Source organism: Trematomus bernacchii, unplaced genomic scaffold (genome assembly GCF_902827165.1).
Source record: "Trematomus bernacchii unplaced genomic scaffold, fTreBer1.1, whole genome shotgun sequence".
NCBI classification, from domain to species: Eukaryota; Metazoa; Chordata; class Actinopteri; order Perciformes; family Nototheniidae; genus Trematomus; species Trematomus bernacchii.
The window spans coordinates 664,371-684,367 of NW_022987668.1; the positions used below are offsets into that span (position 1 = coordinate 664,371).

At 40.5% G+C, this 19,997-nt stretch overlaps 1 protein-coding gene across 3 annotated transcripts in view; it reads left to right on the top strand.

The window, feature by feature from the left end:
* The first annotated feature begins 1,817 nt into the window (after positions 1 to 1,817).
* Positions 1,818 to 19,997, top strand: part of abch1 (ATP-binding cassette, sub-family H, member 1) — a 33,596-nt gene continuing 15,416 nt past the window's right edge. Inside the window, exons 1-10 of one of the 3 annotated variants that reach the window (XM_034135938.1) lie at positions 1,818 to 2,231; positions 4,532 to 4,680; positions 5,750 to 5,909; positions 8,105 to 8,259; positions 13,521 to 13,628; positions 14,566 to 14,659; positions 16,019 to 16,093; positions 17,075 to 17,255; positions 18,171 to 18,267; positions 18,511 to 18,679. In XM_034135938.1, coding sequence (XP_033991829.1) covers positions 4,547 to 4,680; positions 5,750 to 5,909; positions 8,105 to 8,259; positions 13,521 to 13,628; positions 14,566 to 14,659; positions 16,019 to 16,093; positions 17,075 to 17,255; positions 18,171 to 18,267; positions 18,511 to 18,679 — 1,173 coding nt within the window. In that variant the 5' untranslated portion in view covers positions 1,818 to 2,231; positions 4,532 to 4,546. Of the gene's footprint in view, positions 2,232 to 2,940; positions 3,076 to 3,547; positions 4,417 to 4,531; positions 4,681 to 5,749; positions 5,910 to 8,104; positions 8,260 to 13,520; positions 13,629 to 14,565; positions 14,660 to 16,018; positions 16,094 to 17,074; positions 17,256 to 18,170; positions 18,268 to 18,510; positions 18,680 to 19,997 lie in introns of those variants that run through there. The other 2 variants (XM_034135937.1, XM_034135939.1) reach the window with 2 other exon arrangements.

Below are 19,997 nucleotides of genomic sequence, written 5' to 3' on the forward strand. Positions count from 1 at the left end.
GTTAGTTCCAGGTTTAATATGTGCAATAAGTTCATTTCAATAAGTTTTGCAATAAACATTGAACCAGTCCGGCCCTCCACTAGTACCCATTTTTTTTATTTTGGCCCACTGTGTATTTGAGTTTGACACCCCTGATCTATAGAGTATACAATATAAATACACAGAATAGGTTAGGGGATCGACTAAACAAGACCAACTTACCGACAAAAAAATATAAAGATAGGATACTATATACAGTTTTTTCCATATATACCTGATACTTCAGTCGATTACAAGCTGTTTATATCAGGGATTTCATTCATGCATAAGTGATTACACTCATGTCTCTTATGGTAATACAACCTTTGCTTCTCGGTGCCGTCTTGTGGTTTCTTTAGGAACTACATCTCAAACCATATTTTAAAAATAACTTGTTGACACATGTTCTCTGCAGAGTTTCGATGAAAGAAGAAATGTCAAACATGCCTGGGATGGACGTGTGGGAACATTTGACCTCTTTCAGGATGAACCAGTTGGAAACATGTACGTTCCCTGAGGAAGTGAAGGAGAAGCGCTCCCGAACAAGACCCCTGACAGCGGACACACAATACTGAAGGTGAGTCTAAATGAGGTGACTGCAGTCACTGCTACAGGCAGGCTGCTAACACTGCTAAACATATCAATGACATCCTCTTATTTGGTGTTCCTATAGCATATGTGCACTATACATTAAATAACTGGTACTGGGTGTGTATTGTGTATTTTGTAAATTGTGTAATTTCTACTTTTTCATGCATGCTTCTTAATTATATGAAGCTATCTTTGGCTCTTTACTTGCTGTTACAATGTACATTTCCCCTCTGTGGGACGAATGAAGGTTTCAGATACTTATTCTGAATAAGTTAAATTGGTTCCTAGTTATTTTCTTCAGAACAACTTGGGAAACAGACACAGGCAAATAACTTCACAAAAGGCCAAAGACGATAACCAAGTGATTCCATTTAACCAATTTGGTATTTTATTATTTTAGTTTAAAACACACATGATGAATAACCTCAACATTGCATATCAAATTACATGTCAATTAATATTTTATGGCATTACTGTATCTTTCAGCATCCTGAAGCATTTTTTTTTTTCTAGTTTTCTTCCTTTTAAAGTGCATTCTCTCACAGCCCCAGTCCTCCAGAGGCAGTGTAAGTCTGTAAATGAGGTGCTTGAGTCCCTGTGGAGTTTCCTGAAGCAACACTTTCCCTCCTGAGCTGCTTCAGTGATTAAACGCTTGTTTTGAGCTCCATCTTGTGGTTTATTTGGGTACTACACCACCATCTTAAACAATTTTTTGAAATGTGTAAATCACATTTTTGTTATTTTATTATCAGCAGCCCTTTACAGTAAACGGTTATATTGTGTGGTCTGCACATGTATTATCTCTTTAATGTTTTCTTTCTATGTAACAGCTGAAATGGCAATGAACATGTGAAAAACTAATGACAAAAGTGTGAACATGTTTGTACAATAAACTGGAATAAAATCTAAGTAAAAAAAGTCAGTCGTTACTAAGACTGTCAGCGTTTAACACAGCAAGAATCTTGAGTATAAACATCTCCCACAGTGCATCCCCCACCCTCCCTCCTTCTCTCTCCCTCTCTCCTCTCTCCTCTCTCACCCCTCTCTCCTCTCCTCGCAGAGCTCCAGCCGGTGTCCGGTCCCTCCTCCCTGCTGCTGCCATGGCCGCGGAGGATGCCGGTCGGGATGCTGCGACCCCCGGACCTGCTGAAAGCACCGAGATGGACGAACGGGTAAGATTTATTTCGGATCATTATGCATGCTTTCTTTGCTAAAACGATGGGAGTCGAGACTCGACAGTACCAGGCCTCCCGGTATCTGTCACGCTGCTGCAGCAAGATGGAGAGGCTGCTGCAGGATGCACCGACGCAGAATGCCCGTTATCTGGTTTTGGCACAATATTTAAGGTAATGTGTGGTTAGAGGAAGCAGGATGAGCTGTATCGTACACGTGAAGCGAGAAAAGGGATCCGTGTGACGCGCTGGTGTGGAAAGCAGAAGTGCAGCAGCTGGTCGGTGCAATGCATGCAGGGGATCAGAGCTGATAAACACCGGACACACAGAGGCCGTCCTCCCGCAGTTTGGGTTGCTCTCCTCTCGTTTGCGGCTGATTGAAACTCGCCTGTCGAGCCCGGTTTCTTCCGCTGGTCGGTGACGCGAGTTGGCAACAACTTGGCAGGCAAGGTAGGAATTTTCCTGCAGATCAGAGTGTGAATGAGAGAGGCTTTGTTGGGCTGATTGAGGCCACTATCAGAGCACCAGGAGTGCCTGCTACAGATGTGCTTATAAGCCTGCTTATTATTGGATGATGGTTGGAAGAGCGAGACTGCAGCTAAACCCACTTTATGTTATTGATTTTATCACAAACTGGAGTAGGAATCCTACTCCAGTTTGTGATAAAATCAATAGTAGATGGATGGGTCACATTATCAAGCAATTAACATGTCTAAATGGCAACTTGCCAGAGCCTAAAGGGATATTCTCAGATGTGTTGACTAAGAATGAAAAGCCATATTAGTATTCTAAAGTAGACTTTTTATGACAGGAAACAGTGAATTGGGTGAATCTGACAACTTGTTAATCTGCAACGATCAAATGTTGTTTTTGTGCAAAATGGCTACAAAAAATAAATAGATAAAATTCAATTTCTGTTGTTAATGTATTGTTGTGAGCATACCGGTTAGAGTCTCTTGAGAAGGGTGTGTTTGTTTGAGTGAGTGAGTCTGTGTGTGTGTGTGTGTGTGTGTGTGTGTGTGTGTGTGTGTGTGTGTGTGTGTGTGTGTGTGTGTGTGTGTGTGTGCGTGCGTGCGTGCGCGTGCGTGTGTGTGTGTGTGTGTGTAAGGTAGTATTATTTAGAGGAAAGCGTTCGTTCTCCAGCTGTCTCCGGGTGAACTGAACCTGTTCTTCCACTTTAGTTCTGTGGGCGGAGATGTGTCACATGCTCTTTAGTTTCTTCAGTCTCACACTTTACTCATCAGCTGCTCTACATCCTTTCCACTTCTCCTCTTTCTTACCATATTCTCTCAGGGTGAGTGGTTTCTGAGTTTTCTAAGTTTCTGTTTGTTTGTCATTAGCAGTCGGTGTGTTTACCTGTAGATAATTATATCTTTTATCGAGTTTTCAAGGTTCAAGGTTCAAGGTTCTTTATTGTCAAACTGACATAGCTACAGAGTAATTATGTCGTTGAAAATCTTATGTCACAGGCTTCTCCAACAATGCAACATAATAATAATACAGATAGTAAAGTAATACAAAAAGAAAAATAGTTCTAAAATAAAGTGAGTATGTGGAATAGTGCAGTACGAGTCTATATACAAGTTATTGGAATGATATATATTAGATAGTAGATATATATTACTAAGTAGCAGATGAATGCTATGAAATTGTTTCAGCAGTTCAATTGTTTAACAGTCTCACTGCCCGCGGGAAGAAACTGTCTCAGAATCTTTTTGTTTTTGCCAGGATGCTGCGGTAACGTCTGCCAGACGGCAACAGAAAGAACAGTTTGTGGCTGGGGTGATGGGGGTCTTTGATGATGGATTTTAACTGGGTTTGAAATCAGATTGTTATCTAAAAACCTCCAGCATTGTTAGTGAGATCTGTCTTTGTGTATATTCTGCAGAGAAAGGCTATAGTGTCAAAGGTGAGGCCAACCAAATGTGCCAGATTACGCAATGCAAACCCCATAATCTCCTCACTGGTGATTGAGAGATGTTGGATTAAAGGAGGGAGTTAGTTGGAGAACCCGGGAAAGCCCGTCAAAGAACGTGGCTGTTAGAGATTACTGGGCAAAGGATTGTTTAACGACCCAAATACTCTGTCTGCTGCAGCTGGACAAGATGCAAAGAAACCACGCGTAAAATATAGTATTCTTTATCATGTTGTTGTACCAGAAGTGAGATTACACTCGTTTCTCGTCCCCTTTTTTTATTCATAAAAATAGACCAACCTCTTTCAGTGGTTTGAGGACTGGCTTACTTCGAAAAATTGTTTGCATTTCTTTCAGATACTTACAGTAAAGTATTTTTAAACTACCACCACTCTGACTGATGGAGCTATAAACCTCAGGAGGTAAACACAGTCAGGAGGCAGATGCTTTGTTCCTCAGGAATTTGCAGCAGCAACTTACTCACTGTGTTCAAAAAGTGTTTGATGATGTGTTCTCACCCTCGTTTAAGGAGTTTTATACTCCTACAAGTTGAAGGGAGGATCACCGCAACATATTATGTGTCTAAGAGCTTAAGTATTTGTGCTTTTTTCATCTTGTTTAATATGTATGGAGGGACACTCCCTTCCCGCCAAATATGCTTTTATGTATAAAAATGAAACTGATTCTGCCTCTGACTGATGCACATGTGTGTGTGAATCTGTAAGATCTTGCTGTCATTTTGTCACATTAGCTCAGTTTGATTTGGTGAAATGTGCTGTCAGACAGTCATGAAGATCAGTTGTGCTGTTTAATAAGGTATTGTTCTCTCTTCCAGCTGAAGGAGGGGAACATGAAGGCTGATCTGGAGGCTTCTCTGCCTTCTGGGCCGGAGGATTTTGCGATCCAGTGTCGAGATGTGGGTCGGTCGTACGGCAAGATGAAGGTCCTCAACAACCTGAACCTGACCGTGCCACAGGGACAAATGTGAGTGCAGCACACTGAATACAATCTGTCGTCATGGCTGTGATTTACACACTGTTTTACTTATGAGTGATAAGTCATTTATCTGTGGCAAAAACCGGACTTCAAAAGTGGATTCTTCTTTATCTGTTCTTTTGCTTGGACATTTAACAAGTCTGGTCAATAAAATACAACTCCTTTTACAATGGCTGCCTCTTAAAAAGAAGTGATAAGGAAACAAGAAGAAGGGAGACAAGGAGTAAATGAAAAAGGCTTAAACATAAACACAGAATTATTGAAGCAACCCACATTTTGATAAGATAAAGTCGTATTGTTTGCCTCCACTTCCCACTAAATAGGCCACAGCAAAATACTTTTCCCTCATCATGCAAATACGTTTTTGCATACACATTCTGGGGGGAAAAGTATGAAGTGTTCCTTTATCCAACAGGTGTTTATAAGTATAGCATATCAGGGTGCAATGTAATCTTCTGCTGTTGTGTTTTGACTGACAGTAACTTACACAATGTCTTTCAGGGCGTGTAACTACAGCATGTTAGCCTGCAGTCACTATCGAGCTTTATCCAATATAGTCATCTTGTTATCTTAGGTTTAGGTGCTTACATAGACGCTATCTACTTCCTTTTTTTGAAACACTGATGAGGAACTCTTTAAGCTTCTTCAATGAAACAGAAAGTACACTTACTCTCACATGCTCCACTAGTTTCTTTACACATTTGTGATTACTGAATATGCTAGTTAGAGCTTTGAGTGTTTGCTACTAATTCCATATACTGTTATCTCTAAAAACACATGATATAATAACAATATAACATCAACTCTGATAACTTGACAGCTTACAACATTACCCTGAGAGACTTTGATCTCCAATTACTTCACTGCTTCAGACTGTAACAAAACTACTGTGAAAAAACCCTCATATGTGCAATATATACTTTCTACATTTTATTAACGGTATTACTGCTACTACCATACTTTTTTATATTCACTTACTCCTCATGTGTTTGCGCCTTTATTAAATATGCTAGTAAAGTATTTCTGTTTCTGAAATGCTGTGTATTCTGTGTTGCAGTTATGGTCTTTTGGGCCCCAGTGGGTGTGGGAAAACCACACTACTGAAATGCATCGTGGGAACTTTGAAGATCTCACGGGGTCACATCAGCGTTTTGGGGAAGCCTCCTGCGTTCCCTGGTCATCACGTGCCAGGCAGGATGGTCGGGTACATGCCGCAGGTAAACACCTTTTAAAATGTATCTTCCATTGAAATGTGTGAATGTATGCACGAATACACGCCATGCATTTAGTCCTGCATGAAATATTTGTAAAAGCCACAAACTATGCAAATCCGAGGCATTAAACCTCCTGTTGTTTGCACGTATACACACCCATAAAAAACAGTAAGAAGTAAGAGCATTATGCAGGAGAGGTTAAACGGCCACCAATGATTTATGAAGATACTGCCCCTATTAAATATCCATAGTCATAACTAAAAAGAGAAAGGTTAAACATATACAAACAAAGATTGCATAATTTATCAAGTAATTCAAGTTACAGTAATTTAACATAGAAGTTTAGAAGTTGAGATGTATAACAATAAAATCCATGAAGTGTTATAAATCAAATTTAGTTTTTTAAATAAGGATAATCTAGACCAAAGTGATGGAAGTAGGTTGTCCCTGCTTAACTGAATTAAATTCAGGTTTAATTAGAGTTAAACATTTCTTCGATTGGCTCTTTTTTTAAATATGCAGATGCCAGGTCAAATGATTTGCAGCTCTTTGTTAGCATCCAGTCCAATTACTTAGCTTACACATGGTCATTCTGCCAGAATAAAGCGTTTAAAAATGGTCAATATCATAACCATCTGAAGTGTGGTGGAGGGTTAGGGTCATTGAGGTGAGGCGTGTGGCGCAGTGGACTAGTGTGTTGGTGTTCGGATCAGGGGGAGCACAGGTTCAAACCCCACTGCAGTCAGCATGTCGTTGTGTCCCTGGACAAGACACTTCACCCCAAAAATCCACAGTATTGAGTATGTAAGTCGCTTTGGATAAAAGTGTCTAACGAGTAACATGTAATGTAATTGAGGTCTACATTAAGTACCCATCTCCTTTGTTTTAGCTTCTGTGAGTGACCTGGACCCTAGTGTGTCTTGTCAGGGAATCATTTCGCCCTGCATGTCCTCCTTCGCCCTCTGACGCAGCTGACCAACCTTGAGCAGCCGTTATCTCCCATAAGGAGGGGCTGCCCTAGCAAGTTGTTGTTGTTGCCAGTTTATGACCGGGCAACTCTCGGTCAGAGATAGTTATTGTTGTGGGACACCTGGAACACATCCTTCTCGGGGTGTAGATGACCCCGAGCCATAAGCGACAACAAACGTGATTCAGTGTCACCAGCTGTTTAGTCTATCTATTGAAGAATGTTGATTATTACACTCTGAACTAGTTCAAACCTCGAGCTACAGGAGGGGTCTTCAGAATTGATTGTGGTATCTCATCCGTGTGGTCAAACCGTGGCCCGTGACATGTCTTGTGAATTCTCCGGCCGAAGCTCCAAATAAACCGTCAGTGTTTGCCATCAAAGCTCCAGCTCTCCATCGTGTCTCTCTGAGTCCTGACTCCAATTGCTTCAGAAGTTTCCCCCACAAGTCTCATTACGGTCACACTGGATACCTGATGAGGCTGATAACACACAGTGCGCGTCCTCCCCTGTATAACGCTCAGCATCACATTGTCCCTTAAGGGAGTGATCTGTGACCCGGAGAGGATGAAAGGTGACACCCCAGGGTGTTCCTAAGGGTGCTACTGTACTGTAGTCGCTGTGAAGTACTGAAACGCTGGCAAAATATAATGTATCATCATGATTTGTTGTTACAGAAACATATGCATCATGTTGCATTATTATTGCCATTTCATGATACTCTGTGCTACTGAATACTTTCTCAGATTTGGCTTGTCAAGCTTCTTTTATTAGTTGATAAAGGTTAATCTGACGGCATATGTTGATATCCCTTAGAGATATCCTTCAAACTTTTGTTTTAATATTTAGGTACCAACATCTGTGTGTCTTCTTGTGGAGTATGTATTGAATTCTCCAAATAACTTCCAAAAAATCATTAGAAAATCATGTATTAAATGTGTAGCATTAAGACAGGGATCAACTTTTTATTTAAGTGTCAGGCCATCCTCAAAAGATATTCTATCAAATGTAAATATAGAAAAAAAACAAGGGAAAGGAGGGCTTGGTTTGCAAAGAATTTGATAGCATTATGATTATGTTCAGGTCAATGTTGGAGTTACTCCTGGAGATCAAAAAGCTGGGGGGTTAAAAGCATATAATGTTTGCTATCAAGTACTACCTGTCTTCGCTGTGATAAAAACGTCTACACACATACGTTTTTGACACGTGGTTGTGCTTGTTCGTTGCCCAGGAGCTGGCGTTGTACAGCGAGTTCACCATCAGTGACACTCTCAGTTTCTTCGGCCGAATCCACGGCCTGACGTCGAAGGAAACCAAGGCTCGCACGGATTTCCTCATCGACTTCCTGGATCTACCTCAGAAGCACAGCCTGGTCCGAAACCTCAGGTAAAAACACATGTAGCACATTGTGATTTACAACTTAAAATCTCCAGAGATGTTGGCTTTTCTACATGCAGGGCTGAAGGTAGGACAGGCCATTTGATTGTGCATGGGTTTATTGTGAAACCACTCACCTTTAGTTCTGTAGTTTGCTTTAATTTGCTGCAGGTGCACTTTGGACAACAACATGGTGAATCAATAAAGAATATGTACATTTTGATTTAAGACAACTTCTACGACTACTACAACTTCTCCCTAAATTAATTCAATGATGTCTCTTTGTTCAAAAAATAGCTTCACGCTGAAATATTCTTTTTGTCTTTTTCGTGCAGTTCTTTGCAGTAGAATGACATTTTGTGCTTGATGAAACACAGACAGTGTTTTAAAGATGTTTAGGCGTGATGGTAACCTGAAGCCAAATGTAGTAAATCCCCAGATACAATCTCCAGTTTATGAAGTGAGTCTACACACGCCTGTGGACTTTGACACCTAAATCACCCAAAATGATGTGCACACACAGACAAACATCATCCGTCTCTCCTCCACAGGTTGTAAACTCAGTGAGCATAAAACATTATGACTGTCAGATGAGGAAACAAACAAATGTCAAATAAAGAGACTTTGCTTTGGATAAAACTCTCACCATGAAACCACTTTTATTTTTGCATCAGTGTTGCCAGATTTGAGTGAGTCCACGTAGCTCTGTTAGATTTTAAAACCATCGTCATAAATTAACCTCTGCAGCATTAGAATTAGCATTAGCATTTCTATCCTGCGATAGTATGATATTTGTTATTTAGCGGGATGTCCTAGGTTATTTACTGAAGAAATCATAGATAGCTTGGTTGGAAATACATCAGTGGAGGCGTGTGGCGCAGTGGACTAGAGCGTTGCGATCAGGGGAGCACAGGTTCAAACCCCACTGCAGTCAGCATGTCGTTGTGTCCCTGAGACACTTCACCCCAAATTGCTCCTGTGGGGATTGCCCACAGTATTGAGTATGTTTGTTTGCCTTGTTTGCTACCGTCGACAGACTAACTAACCCCCCAGTGTCAGTAGCCTCTGAATTTCTATCCACCAGGGCATGCAATGATTTTGCCTCCTTCTTCACTGACAAAATTCAGAAAATTAGACAAGCAGTCAGTGCCTCTGCATCAGGTACAGCAAATGTGTTGTCCCTATGTCCACCTAATATCAATTCAAACACCATGACACAATTCCATCAGATTAATGGTAAAAACTTAGAGGACATTATTCAACTTCTGAAATCCTCCTCCTGCTGCCTTGATATTATTCCAACAGGATTTTTCAAAGATGTTTTTCCTTGCATGGCCTCAGATCTACTTCATATAGTAAACACATCTCTTCACTCAGGTATTTTTCCAGAGGCCCTGAAAACTGCAGTCATTAAACCGCTCTTAAAAAAGAATAATCTAGATGCTTCAGTAATGAACAATTACAGGCCAATATCAAACCTGCCATTTCTAGGTAAAATCATTGAAAAAGTTGTATTTCAACAGTTGAGTAACTTCTTGCATTTAAATAACTGTTTGGATGTGTTCCAGTCAGGATTTCGTCCAAACCACAGCACTGAGACTGCTCTTGTAAAGGTCTTCAATGACATCCACTTAAACACAGACAGTGGCAGAACTTTAGTGTTAGTATTATTAGATCTCAGTGCTGCGTTTGACACTGTTGACCACAACATATTACTAGACCGACTAGAAAACTGGGTGGGACTTTCGGCAACAGTTCTAAATTGGTTTGAGTCCTACTTAAAGGACAGAAAAAACTTTGTTTCTATAGGTAAATACACATCTGAGTTGACAAATATGACATGTGGGGTACCTCAAGGCTCCATCTTGGGGCCTCTTCTCTTTAACATCTACATGCTACCACTGGCTCAGATAATGAAAAACAACAAAATAAGTTACCATAGCTATGCGGATGACACACAAATTTACGTAACAATTTCACCAGGAGATTATGCTCCAATTCAAACACTGAGTAAGTGCATTGAACAAATCAATGACTGGATGTGTCAGAACTTTCTCCAATTAAACAAAAATAAAACTGAGGTAATGGTTTTTGGAGCCAAGGCAGAACGTATAAAAGTTAGCGCTGAGCTTCAGTCTGCAATGTTCAAAACAACAGATAAAGCCAGAAATCTAGGTGTAGTCATGGACTCTGACCTGAGTTTCAACAGTCACATTAAAACAGTTACTAAATCAGCCTACTATCACCTAAAGAATATATCTAGGATTAAATGACTAATGTCACAGCAGGATTTGGAAAAACGTGTCCATGCTTTTATCTTCAGTAGACTCGACTACTGTAATGGTGTCTTCACAGGTCTCACTAAAAAATCTATTAGAAAGCTGCAGCTAATTCAGAACGCCGCTGCTCGAGTCCTCACTAACACTAAGAAAGTGGATCACATCACTCCTGTTCTGAAGTCTTTACACTGGCTTCCTGTGTGTCAAAGAATAGATTTCAAAATACTGCTGCTGGTTTATAAAGCTTTGAATGGTTTAGGCCCAAAATACATTTCTGACCTACTGCTAAATTATGAACCATCCAGAACTCTCAGGTCTTCAGGGACTGGTCAGCTTTCTGTCCCCAGAGTCAGAACTAAACATGGGGAAGCAGCGTTCAGTTATTATGCTCCAAATATCTGGAACAAACTCCCAGAAACCTGCAGGTCCGCTGCAACTCTTACTACTTTTAAATCCAGGCTGAAGACTTTTCTTTTTGCCGCTGCTTTTAATTGAACTATTCACATCTTAAACTGCACTGTAACTTTTAACTTTTATCCATGTATTTTTTCTTTTAATGTTTATTTTATTATCTTTTCTTTTTAATGACTGATTTTAAATGCCATTTTCATAATGTCTTCCATTTTTGTAAAGCACTTTGAATTGCCTTGTGTTGAAAGGTGCTATATAAATAAACTTGCCTTGCCTTGCCTTGCCTTGCCTTGCCTTGCCTATGTAAGTCGCTTTGGATAAAAGCGTCTAACAAGTAACATGTAATGTAATGTATACATGTTAATTCAATAACAGAAGAGAAGTCACCTATGAAGAGCTGTTTCTCCTACTTTTCATCACCTCCCAGATGGTACAAAAGGTAGCCCAAAACTTGTGTTCCCTGCCCTATCAAATGAAAAGGAGCTCAATCTTGCCACACTGGATTGTTTGCTTTGGTTTAGCCATTGTGTCAAAGGTCCATTTACTCCATAAAAGGTTAAATTGAGGAAACATGTTAAGTTGCCAGAAGTATATTACTCTATGGTGTTCAGTTACATGCTGTAAAGAAGTTCCTCTTTGTTCTATAAAGTCTTAAAGGGGACCTATCATGCAAAATGCACTTTTTGATGTCTTTTATACATAAATATGTGCCCCCGGTGTGTCAGTGAACTCACGCAGCGTCAGAAAATTAAACCCTCTCTCTTTTCCTCCGTACCCAAATCTCTAAAAACGGGGCTACAACGGAGCTGATCCAGATTTGCGTCCGATATGACGTAATATCGGAAATGTGGACCCACGGCCCTATCAGAAACGTTGCTATCAGAAACGTTGCCCGACTGTTTTGGACGTAATATGGTCGGTGTTTACATTAGCATCGCTAACACTCAGAGCTAACTTGTACTGGAGAGCATGTGTGTGAAGAAGCAGGAAATGAAAAGGAACTCACCTTGTGGCAACCGGCAAGAGAGAAAGCCTTTGAGCTCCATACTGTTTCAGAAATAATCCTTGATAATCCATGATATGGCGTTTCATCATGGCAGAATTTAGTTTAGACAGTAGCTTGAGTCCCGCATGAGCTCAGCCCCCTCCATTTTTTAAAGCTTTATACCCAAAATCAGCACTTTTGAAACAGGAAGTGAAATAGAGGGATATGAAGAATGGCTAGAATGGGCGATCTGTTTGGTATTTTGAGCAAAACACTTCATAGACATGTTTTTTATATATTTTTATATATCTGAGACCTATGCTATTGCCTAAAAATAGCATGATAGGTGACCTTTAAAACGTTTTATACCTTGTGCACACCTGATATTAACTTGTTACTCTTTTACCAAAGATTAGCAGTTCTGAATTGCAGCACATGTTTATTGTCCCTAAACACATGATCATATCTGCAGAGCCTTGTTTTGTGTTCCCAAATAAACCTCAGCTATAATCAGTTCCTTAAATGTAGCTGCTTTCCACAGAGACACAGACTGTGACCAAAAAACACTTTGCTCACAGACCCTATCAGGAAAGGATCAAGAAATAGATTTAAAAATAGGGTTTTTGGCATTTTATCAAATATTTCTGTTGCATTCCTGCTTTGAAGTTATTTTTGAAAATGTACATTTAGTCTTAATGTGAAACCATGCTGCAAGATGTCCTAGAAAATGCCTTGCACACCGAGAGAGATCAATAAAAACAGTACTTTATAAGAACTACTATCATAATCATCTCATATTCCTGCTCCTAATTCACATCCCGGATAATTACAAAGACTTCCTCCAACCTGCTTTCATTCACTGGAGCCCTTCATGTAATATTTATGTCGTGCTTTGTGTATCACGGCTGCAGCAGAGAGCATTCCCGGTGATAAGGAGCTGTGTTTTTTGTTTCTGAGATGGCTCTGCTGCTGCAGCCTTACGTGACGTGTTGTTGAAACTGTTCCCTGTGCAAAATATGCAAGACATTCCTGGTATGAACACACCGTGTGGCACGCGTGATCATCAATCAGCCTGTCTATGCTTCATATTCATTCTTCTTTTGTCTTTAAAACAAGTAGAATGAATCAGGTAATATTTGATTTGCCGTAAAATTAATTTGTAAAAAAAGGAAAGTTGTTTTTATTGTTTTATGATATCAATAAATTAATGTCAAGTTGTCTTAATGCCAATTCCTCCTTATGTTCTTCGCTCAGGTCTTGTTGTTTATTTTGTTGTCGGGCCGGTTCGTCCTTCAGGATTAGCTCTGCTGCTTTCCCTCAGGAGCGAGCGGCACACTGACAAATCTGAAGCATTGACTTTAATGAAATGTAATCTGTAATCTGTTGACATAATACATTTAATTAAAGTCAATGCTTCAGTTTCTTCAGTGCATGCACAGAGCGCGAGATGATTCAGCTCGGACGCCCTTTGACTCTATTGTCTGTCTCACTTCCTGTTTTCTCTCTCTCTGTGTGTGTGTGTGTGTGTGTGTGTGTGTGTGTGTGTGTGTGTGTGTGTGTGTGTGTGTGTGTGTGTGTGTGTGTGTGTGTTTCAGTGGCGGTCAGAAGCGAAGGGTGTCTCTGGGTGCGGCGCTGCTTCAGAACCCTGAGCTGCTCATTCTGGACGAACCCACCGTGGGAGTGGACCCTGTGCTCAGGGCGAAGTACGTAACACACACACACACACACACACACACACACACACACACACACACACACACACACACACACACACACACACACACACACACACACATTATATCTATTTTAACTGCACTGTTAGTGTACAGTTTTATTATTACAATAAGTGCAATCACACATGTGGGTACAGCCAAAAAATGCAGGAACGATCAACTTCCAAATATCCAAATATGCTGATCTACTTTAAGTGCTCGATTTAGAGACAATAGGAGAAAAAGGTTATGTGTTTTTAGTTTGTATCAGTGTGGTATCATGCAGCATGTCCACATACTTTCTTTCCAATGCTGTTCTCCAGTTTAGTTCCCCCTTGGGAAAGGAATGTACAGCCCTGATGTTTATATGAGCATGTAAACATCTGTCATTTCACAAATCCCCCTTATAAAAACATTCAAAACTAAAGGGAGATTTATATTTACGGACAGAATATATTAAGCTAGTAGTAACATCGGCAAAAGAGCTGCATGTTCCTGGCAAAATGAAATACCAAAATCTAAATCAATATCCCTTAGTGAACAATTCAAATTAAAACAATTAAGACCCTGATTACATTCATTACTAACTATATGTTGTCATTTTTCAGCCTTACTTGTTTCTAAAGATAAATTATGTCTTCAAATAACATTTCCAATTGAGCTTCTAACTTCCATCTTTCTTTCTTATTCACTTGTTGTAGAAAATCTGTCAGAAACCTTGTTAAAAGCAAGCTGCTCTTGCTCAGTATGCAGCTCCTGTCTGGTTGTTTAAAAGCAGCTCAGAGCCTCAGCAGATCCGTAGCTTGGCAGGAAAACTTCTGCTGGCGAAGCTGTGAGCTCTTTCTGACGGAAAGTTTAGGAAAACTCTCCTAGAAACGGATTAGAAGGCGTTATGTAATCTGTTGGGTTCCTCCGCTCTTTCCTCCAGGATCTGGCAGCATCTGGTGGAGATTGTGAAGACGGGGAAAGTCTCTGTCATCATCACCACACACTACATCGAGGAGGCCAGGCAAGCCAATGTGGTGAGATACTGTATACATGCATGGACACACACATACAAACACACGCACGCACGCACGCACGCACACACACACACACACACACACACACACACACACACACACGCACGCACACACACACACACACACACACACATACCATGTATACATCACTTCAGGGGACATTACATTGACTTACATGCATTTCCTGGAGACTTGTCCTAACCTTAACCATAACCAACACATGCCTAACCCTAACCCTTAACCTAACCAAGTCTTCACCCTAAAATTAAATTAACACACACACACACACACACACACACGCACGTACGCACACGCGCACACGCACACGCACACGCACACACACACACAGCCCCATACATGAAACATCAATAGAACAAAGCACTATGTCCGCACTGGTCCGCATGTTTCATAAAGAAAACAGTGAGTCCATTGATATATGCATCTTGTTATAAGTTTAAAAGCTTCCAATGGAGTTTGTATAGGCGCAGAGTTTTGAATGAACTAAAGGTTTGCTCATATTTTGAGTTACTAGTTTAGTTTTAGAAGATACAATTAGTAGATGCTACCAACAAGATCCAAAGCCAAAACAATCGTGTTCCTTTGTGCCATAAAGCTCCATTATTGTTGTAAAAGCATTCAAAATGTATTTATTGCTGACCCTTCTTACACCATCGTGCTGCTGTAAATACTAACTAAAGCACCACACGTGTACTAATCCACCTCTGAAAATAGTCCCCCACAATGCAGTTTACTCCTGTTTGAGAAATGTTTGCTGATATCTACAGAGCCCAGCAGTTTTAACAATTTATTCATCCTTTTATTGAGACTAAAAACAGTCTATTTGTGACACATTTGAAGGGGTAAGGAAGTCACAGAGTATTGGCATATGTACTAAGATGTGCAGTCTGTGTGAAAGGATATATTTCTGTTACTTTAATGCTAATGTTGTGTTTATTTTGCACAGATAGGTAATGATCAAGCCATAAGTAAACACTGACACACAAACACACACACACACACACACACACGGAACGATTTGATACATTTCCCGCTCTTATGTGCCCATCCCCCCACATGGATCACACCTGGCACACGCAATACATGTTCAGTGTCTATTCTTTGTATATTTACTGCAGTTGTTCATGTATACCAGTAGTCTGATACAATATTTACAGTTTGAAAGGGTGTTAAATGAAATTTGGTGATGATTAATGTTTTTTGTGTTAATGTAATAGTAGTTAAAACAGGACCGGTCAAATTTGACCGCGAACACCAAAGTAAGGGGGGGGAAAACGAAGGCAATAGGAGGAAAGCGATGTCACCCATTGATCTAATATTCTCGCTGCTGTTTTTCTCCAGGTGGGTCTCATGAGGAACGGCCGTCTGCTGGCTGAAGGAACTCCAGACGCCGTCATGAAGATGCACAACGCCGCAGTGAGTGTGTGTTTTAAACCCTGAAGGGACGTACAGACACCCAGGGGTGCTGGTAGTCAGGGAGGGGAGGTTGTTAATGGGACCACAAAGGAAGGTATAACCTGTACTGTGAAACATCTCATAAACAATTCAAGCTGCTCTCTGTAGAGGCTCAGCCAGCGCTTTAAGCCCCTGAGGCGCCGCTTTGTTGTTATAATGGACGGGCTTATTACCTACACTGACTAATTAAAAAGTCTGATAGGAAAGTTTCCAACTGAACGCTCAGTCCGTTTGCTTTCCTGTTGAACTGTCTACCTTTCATTTGAACCAGCTTTCCAATAAGCACACAAAACATGACGTTCAGAAACACAACTAAACTTCGGCAGTGAGATGTTGCCTTGATGTATGTGTGTGGTCAAAACCTGTTTAACTTCTGGTCAATCCTTTGAATAAACAAACAAACAGTGTGTTTCAGGAGCGCTAATTTGCTCAATTGTCATTTGTTAGACGCTTTTATCCAAAGCGACTTACATACATTCAGTACTGTGGGCAATCCACACAGGAGTAATTTGGGGTGAAGTGTCTTGCCCAGGGACACAACGACATGCTGACTGCAGTGGGACTTGAACTTGCTACCCCCTGATTTGAAGTCCAGCACACTATCCACTTAGCCACAGCCTCCTTTCATAATTTATATTGAATATTACATAAATATGTAAAGCAGAATAACATACATCCTCATTATACCTACTTTTAGTGTTTATTAAACGAGGGCCATGCATAAAAAAACCTTCAATATTCATGATCAATGCAGCTATGAGATAATGTTGATCTGATTGATATGTTGCTGTCATGTTTACATACTGTATATTGGTAGTTTGAGCCCTCCTCACCATTATGTAAATACTGCTATATTTTATTTTACTATATTTTTCACATTTTTTAATGTCAACCTACCTGGTAATAAACCTGATTCTGATTCATTTTCACATCTTTCCTCAGACGCTGGAGCACGCCTTCCTGCGTCTGTGTGAGACGTCGGATCAGATGGGCTCTAAGCGGGGGGACAGTCCAGAGGGGGGGGCACTGGAGAACAGCCAATCATTCGAGAGCAGACCAGAAGAGAGTCTGCCGATTCTCGCCGTCGGACCGGGAACCCCAGAGGAACTTCCGAAATATTCAGGTACCAGTTTGAAGTGTGGGAAAAAAAGTTTCAAAATATGACCATCATTTTTTACGAGTCTTACAATCTGCATGTTGTTTCGGGATGATACAAATATGAATGGTGTGAAAAATATGTAAATATGACCGTTAAGAGGAAAGGCAGGTTTATTTATAAAGCACATTTCAACAAGGTAACTCAAAATGCTTTACACAAAACAGTAAAAGCATTTGAACAATAGAAGTACATCATTACATTACATGTCACTTGTTAGACGCTTATATCCAAAGCGACTTACATACTCAATACTGTGGACAATCCCCACAGGAGCAATTTTGGGGTGAAGTGTCTTGCCCAGGGACACAACGACATGCTGACTGCAGTGGGGTTTGAACCTGTGCTCCCCTGATCCCAACACCAACGCACAACCCACTACGCCACACGCCTCCATCATAAACATGAATATCTGTCACGAACAAGCTGGAAACCAAAATGCAACACAAGGGAGACCAGGGAAAGTCGGTAACCAGCTTTATTATAACTAGTTTCCACTGAAAAGTTGTGGTGTAAGACAAACCGGCAGACAGTAGGCAAAGGGCTGGTCGGGGACAGGCGAGGGTTCCAGGAGTAGGCAAGACGGGAGACGCAGGGTCAGGGAGCAGGCGAGGCAGAATAGTCCGGGTACAGGCAGGGTCAGGAAACAGGCGACAATATCAACATGTAATAATTTAACATATGGATGTTTAAATACAAACAAAAACAGCTGAACAAGAATAAGATATACCTCAGTTCCATTCAGCTTCTTTTCTTGATTGTACAATAAATAATATTCTTAACATGGATATTTAATGTTTATTTGTGTGCATTTTACAAACGGTACCACCTTTTACAATGTGCTTATCATTGCTGTGTTTTAAAATGTGTTTGTGTGTTCAGCGGACTGGAAGGTGCAAGCCAGACACGTTATGCCCAAGTGGAGAAACATCGCCGCCCTGATGATCAAAACAATGGTGCGGATGAAGAGAATGCCGGGGTATGTAACAGTTAACCCATTCAGCAACTAAGTGGACATTTGTTTTCAAGTAAACTACTGAAATAAAAGACTGAGCAACTAACAGTTGCTGTGTCATTGGAGTGGAATCCAGTCAAAGGTCCAGTAGATGTTTCAAGTCCCTTTTCAAGAGGGGAAAATCGGAGAAGACTTGACAATCGCACAATAGTATAGCAAGTGTTAATGTGCCCACATCATTAACATAATTTCCCTTTGTGTTGGCAGCTCGTTGTGTTTCCAGTTCCTGCTGCCCGTCATCCAGGTGTCTCTGATCTGTGTTTGCATCGGAGCTGACCCAAAAGGGATCCAGGTTGCCGTGGTGAACAACGAGACCTCCCCCTCCTCTTACAGCCAATCACTGCTCTCCTTTCTGGACAACTCCAGCGTGGTCCAGGTATTCAATACTTAACTTTATTTATACCCATCATGGAACATTACCCCCTCATGTTTATGTGTCACAACCGAAGAGGAAGTGGGGAGTTTTTCTCTCTTCAACAGAGAGAAACACCATACTAAATGCCAGGCATTGATCACACATTGGCATTGAGCAAATCCCATCTTCTTTATAAGAGTTGACAGAATAAGGAAAGTTAATCAACAGGAAGAATCAAAGTAGTATTTCAGTAAAGCACTAAAGTAGTACATTTACTCCAGATTTGCTCCATAAATGTAATTCTGACTTATATTATAAATATGAGTGTGTTGACACCTGAAATGAATACATAAGAAGTTTAAATCAACTGCAGATGCACGTTCATTTGATTGTGAAGATCTCCAAATTACAGGCTAATAACTGAAGCAATAGACTTTTTTTTGTTCTTTAGCTTTTGCCATTTTCCGTACTGTTCTGCACTGTATATTGTGGGCCCACAAGATGTCGTATTCTTTGGTTTTTATTAGACCCCTCCAGGTCATAAGGTCACAACACCATGTCCTTGTGGTAGATTGGGGTTGAATCCCACCTTAAAATGGTCAATTCCTCCTGTTTGACTTGCTACTAAAGTCTTTTTTCTTCACGAAACTGTGTCTCAGGCAGTGGCGTTTTTATATGTACAAAAGTGGTGGGGCACAAAAAACTTAGATGTCTATATATAAGCTTCTGCAGTGACGTGCAGTGAGGTTCATGGCTGGTGAGGCACTGGCACTGACTCTTCAGGTTTACAAATATTATATTTTGACCTAAACCAAAATATAATATTATTTTCAAAAGCTTTTTTTGTCTGATGCTTCGATTAATTTTAAACAGACAGTTCAACAAAAGGATACCCAAAAAATGTAATTTTATCATTTAAATATTGAATTGTTCTCTCTTAGTAAGATCCCATTTTCAATAAAATGGCGGTCTTACCTTGACTTGAAGATGAAGTCCATTTGCCTATCCTTCTGGACAAACATTTCTATTACTTTTTTGTAAAAGTCCTCCTTATCTTCTTGTAGTTTCAAAAGTCTATCATAAATCTAATCCATAGATTTATGATAAAAAAATTATAAAAGTAGGGTAGACATGTGGATGTTATCCGGCTAATCAAAACGTGCATTTATCTAACAGGTACGTTTCCCACAGATCTTATTTCGAGCTATTTTCTAAAATCCTCTGGAGAAATCTCATTGCTTTTTTGTGCTTACTTCCTGGTTTTAGGACGCGCCACTGCAGCTCTCTCGTCTCCTCTTCACACAGCACACTTTTCGCGGCACACGTACTTACAGCCAAT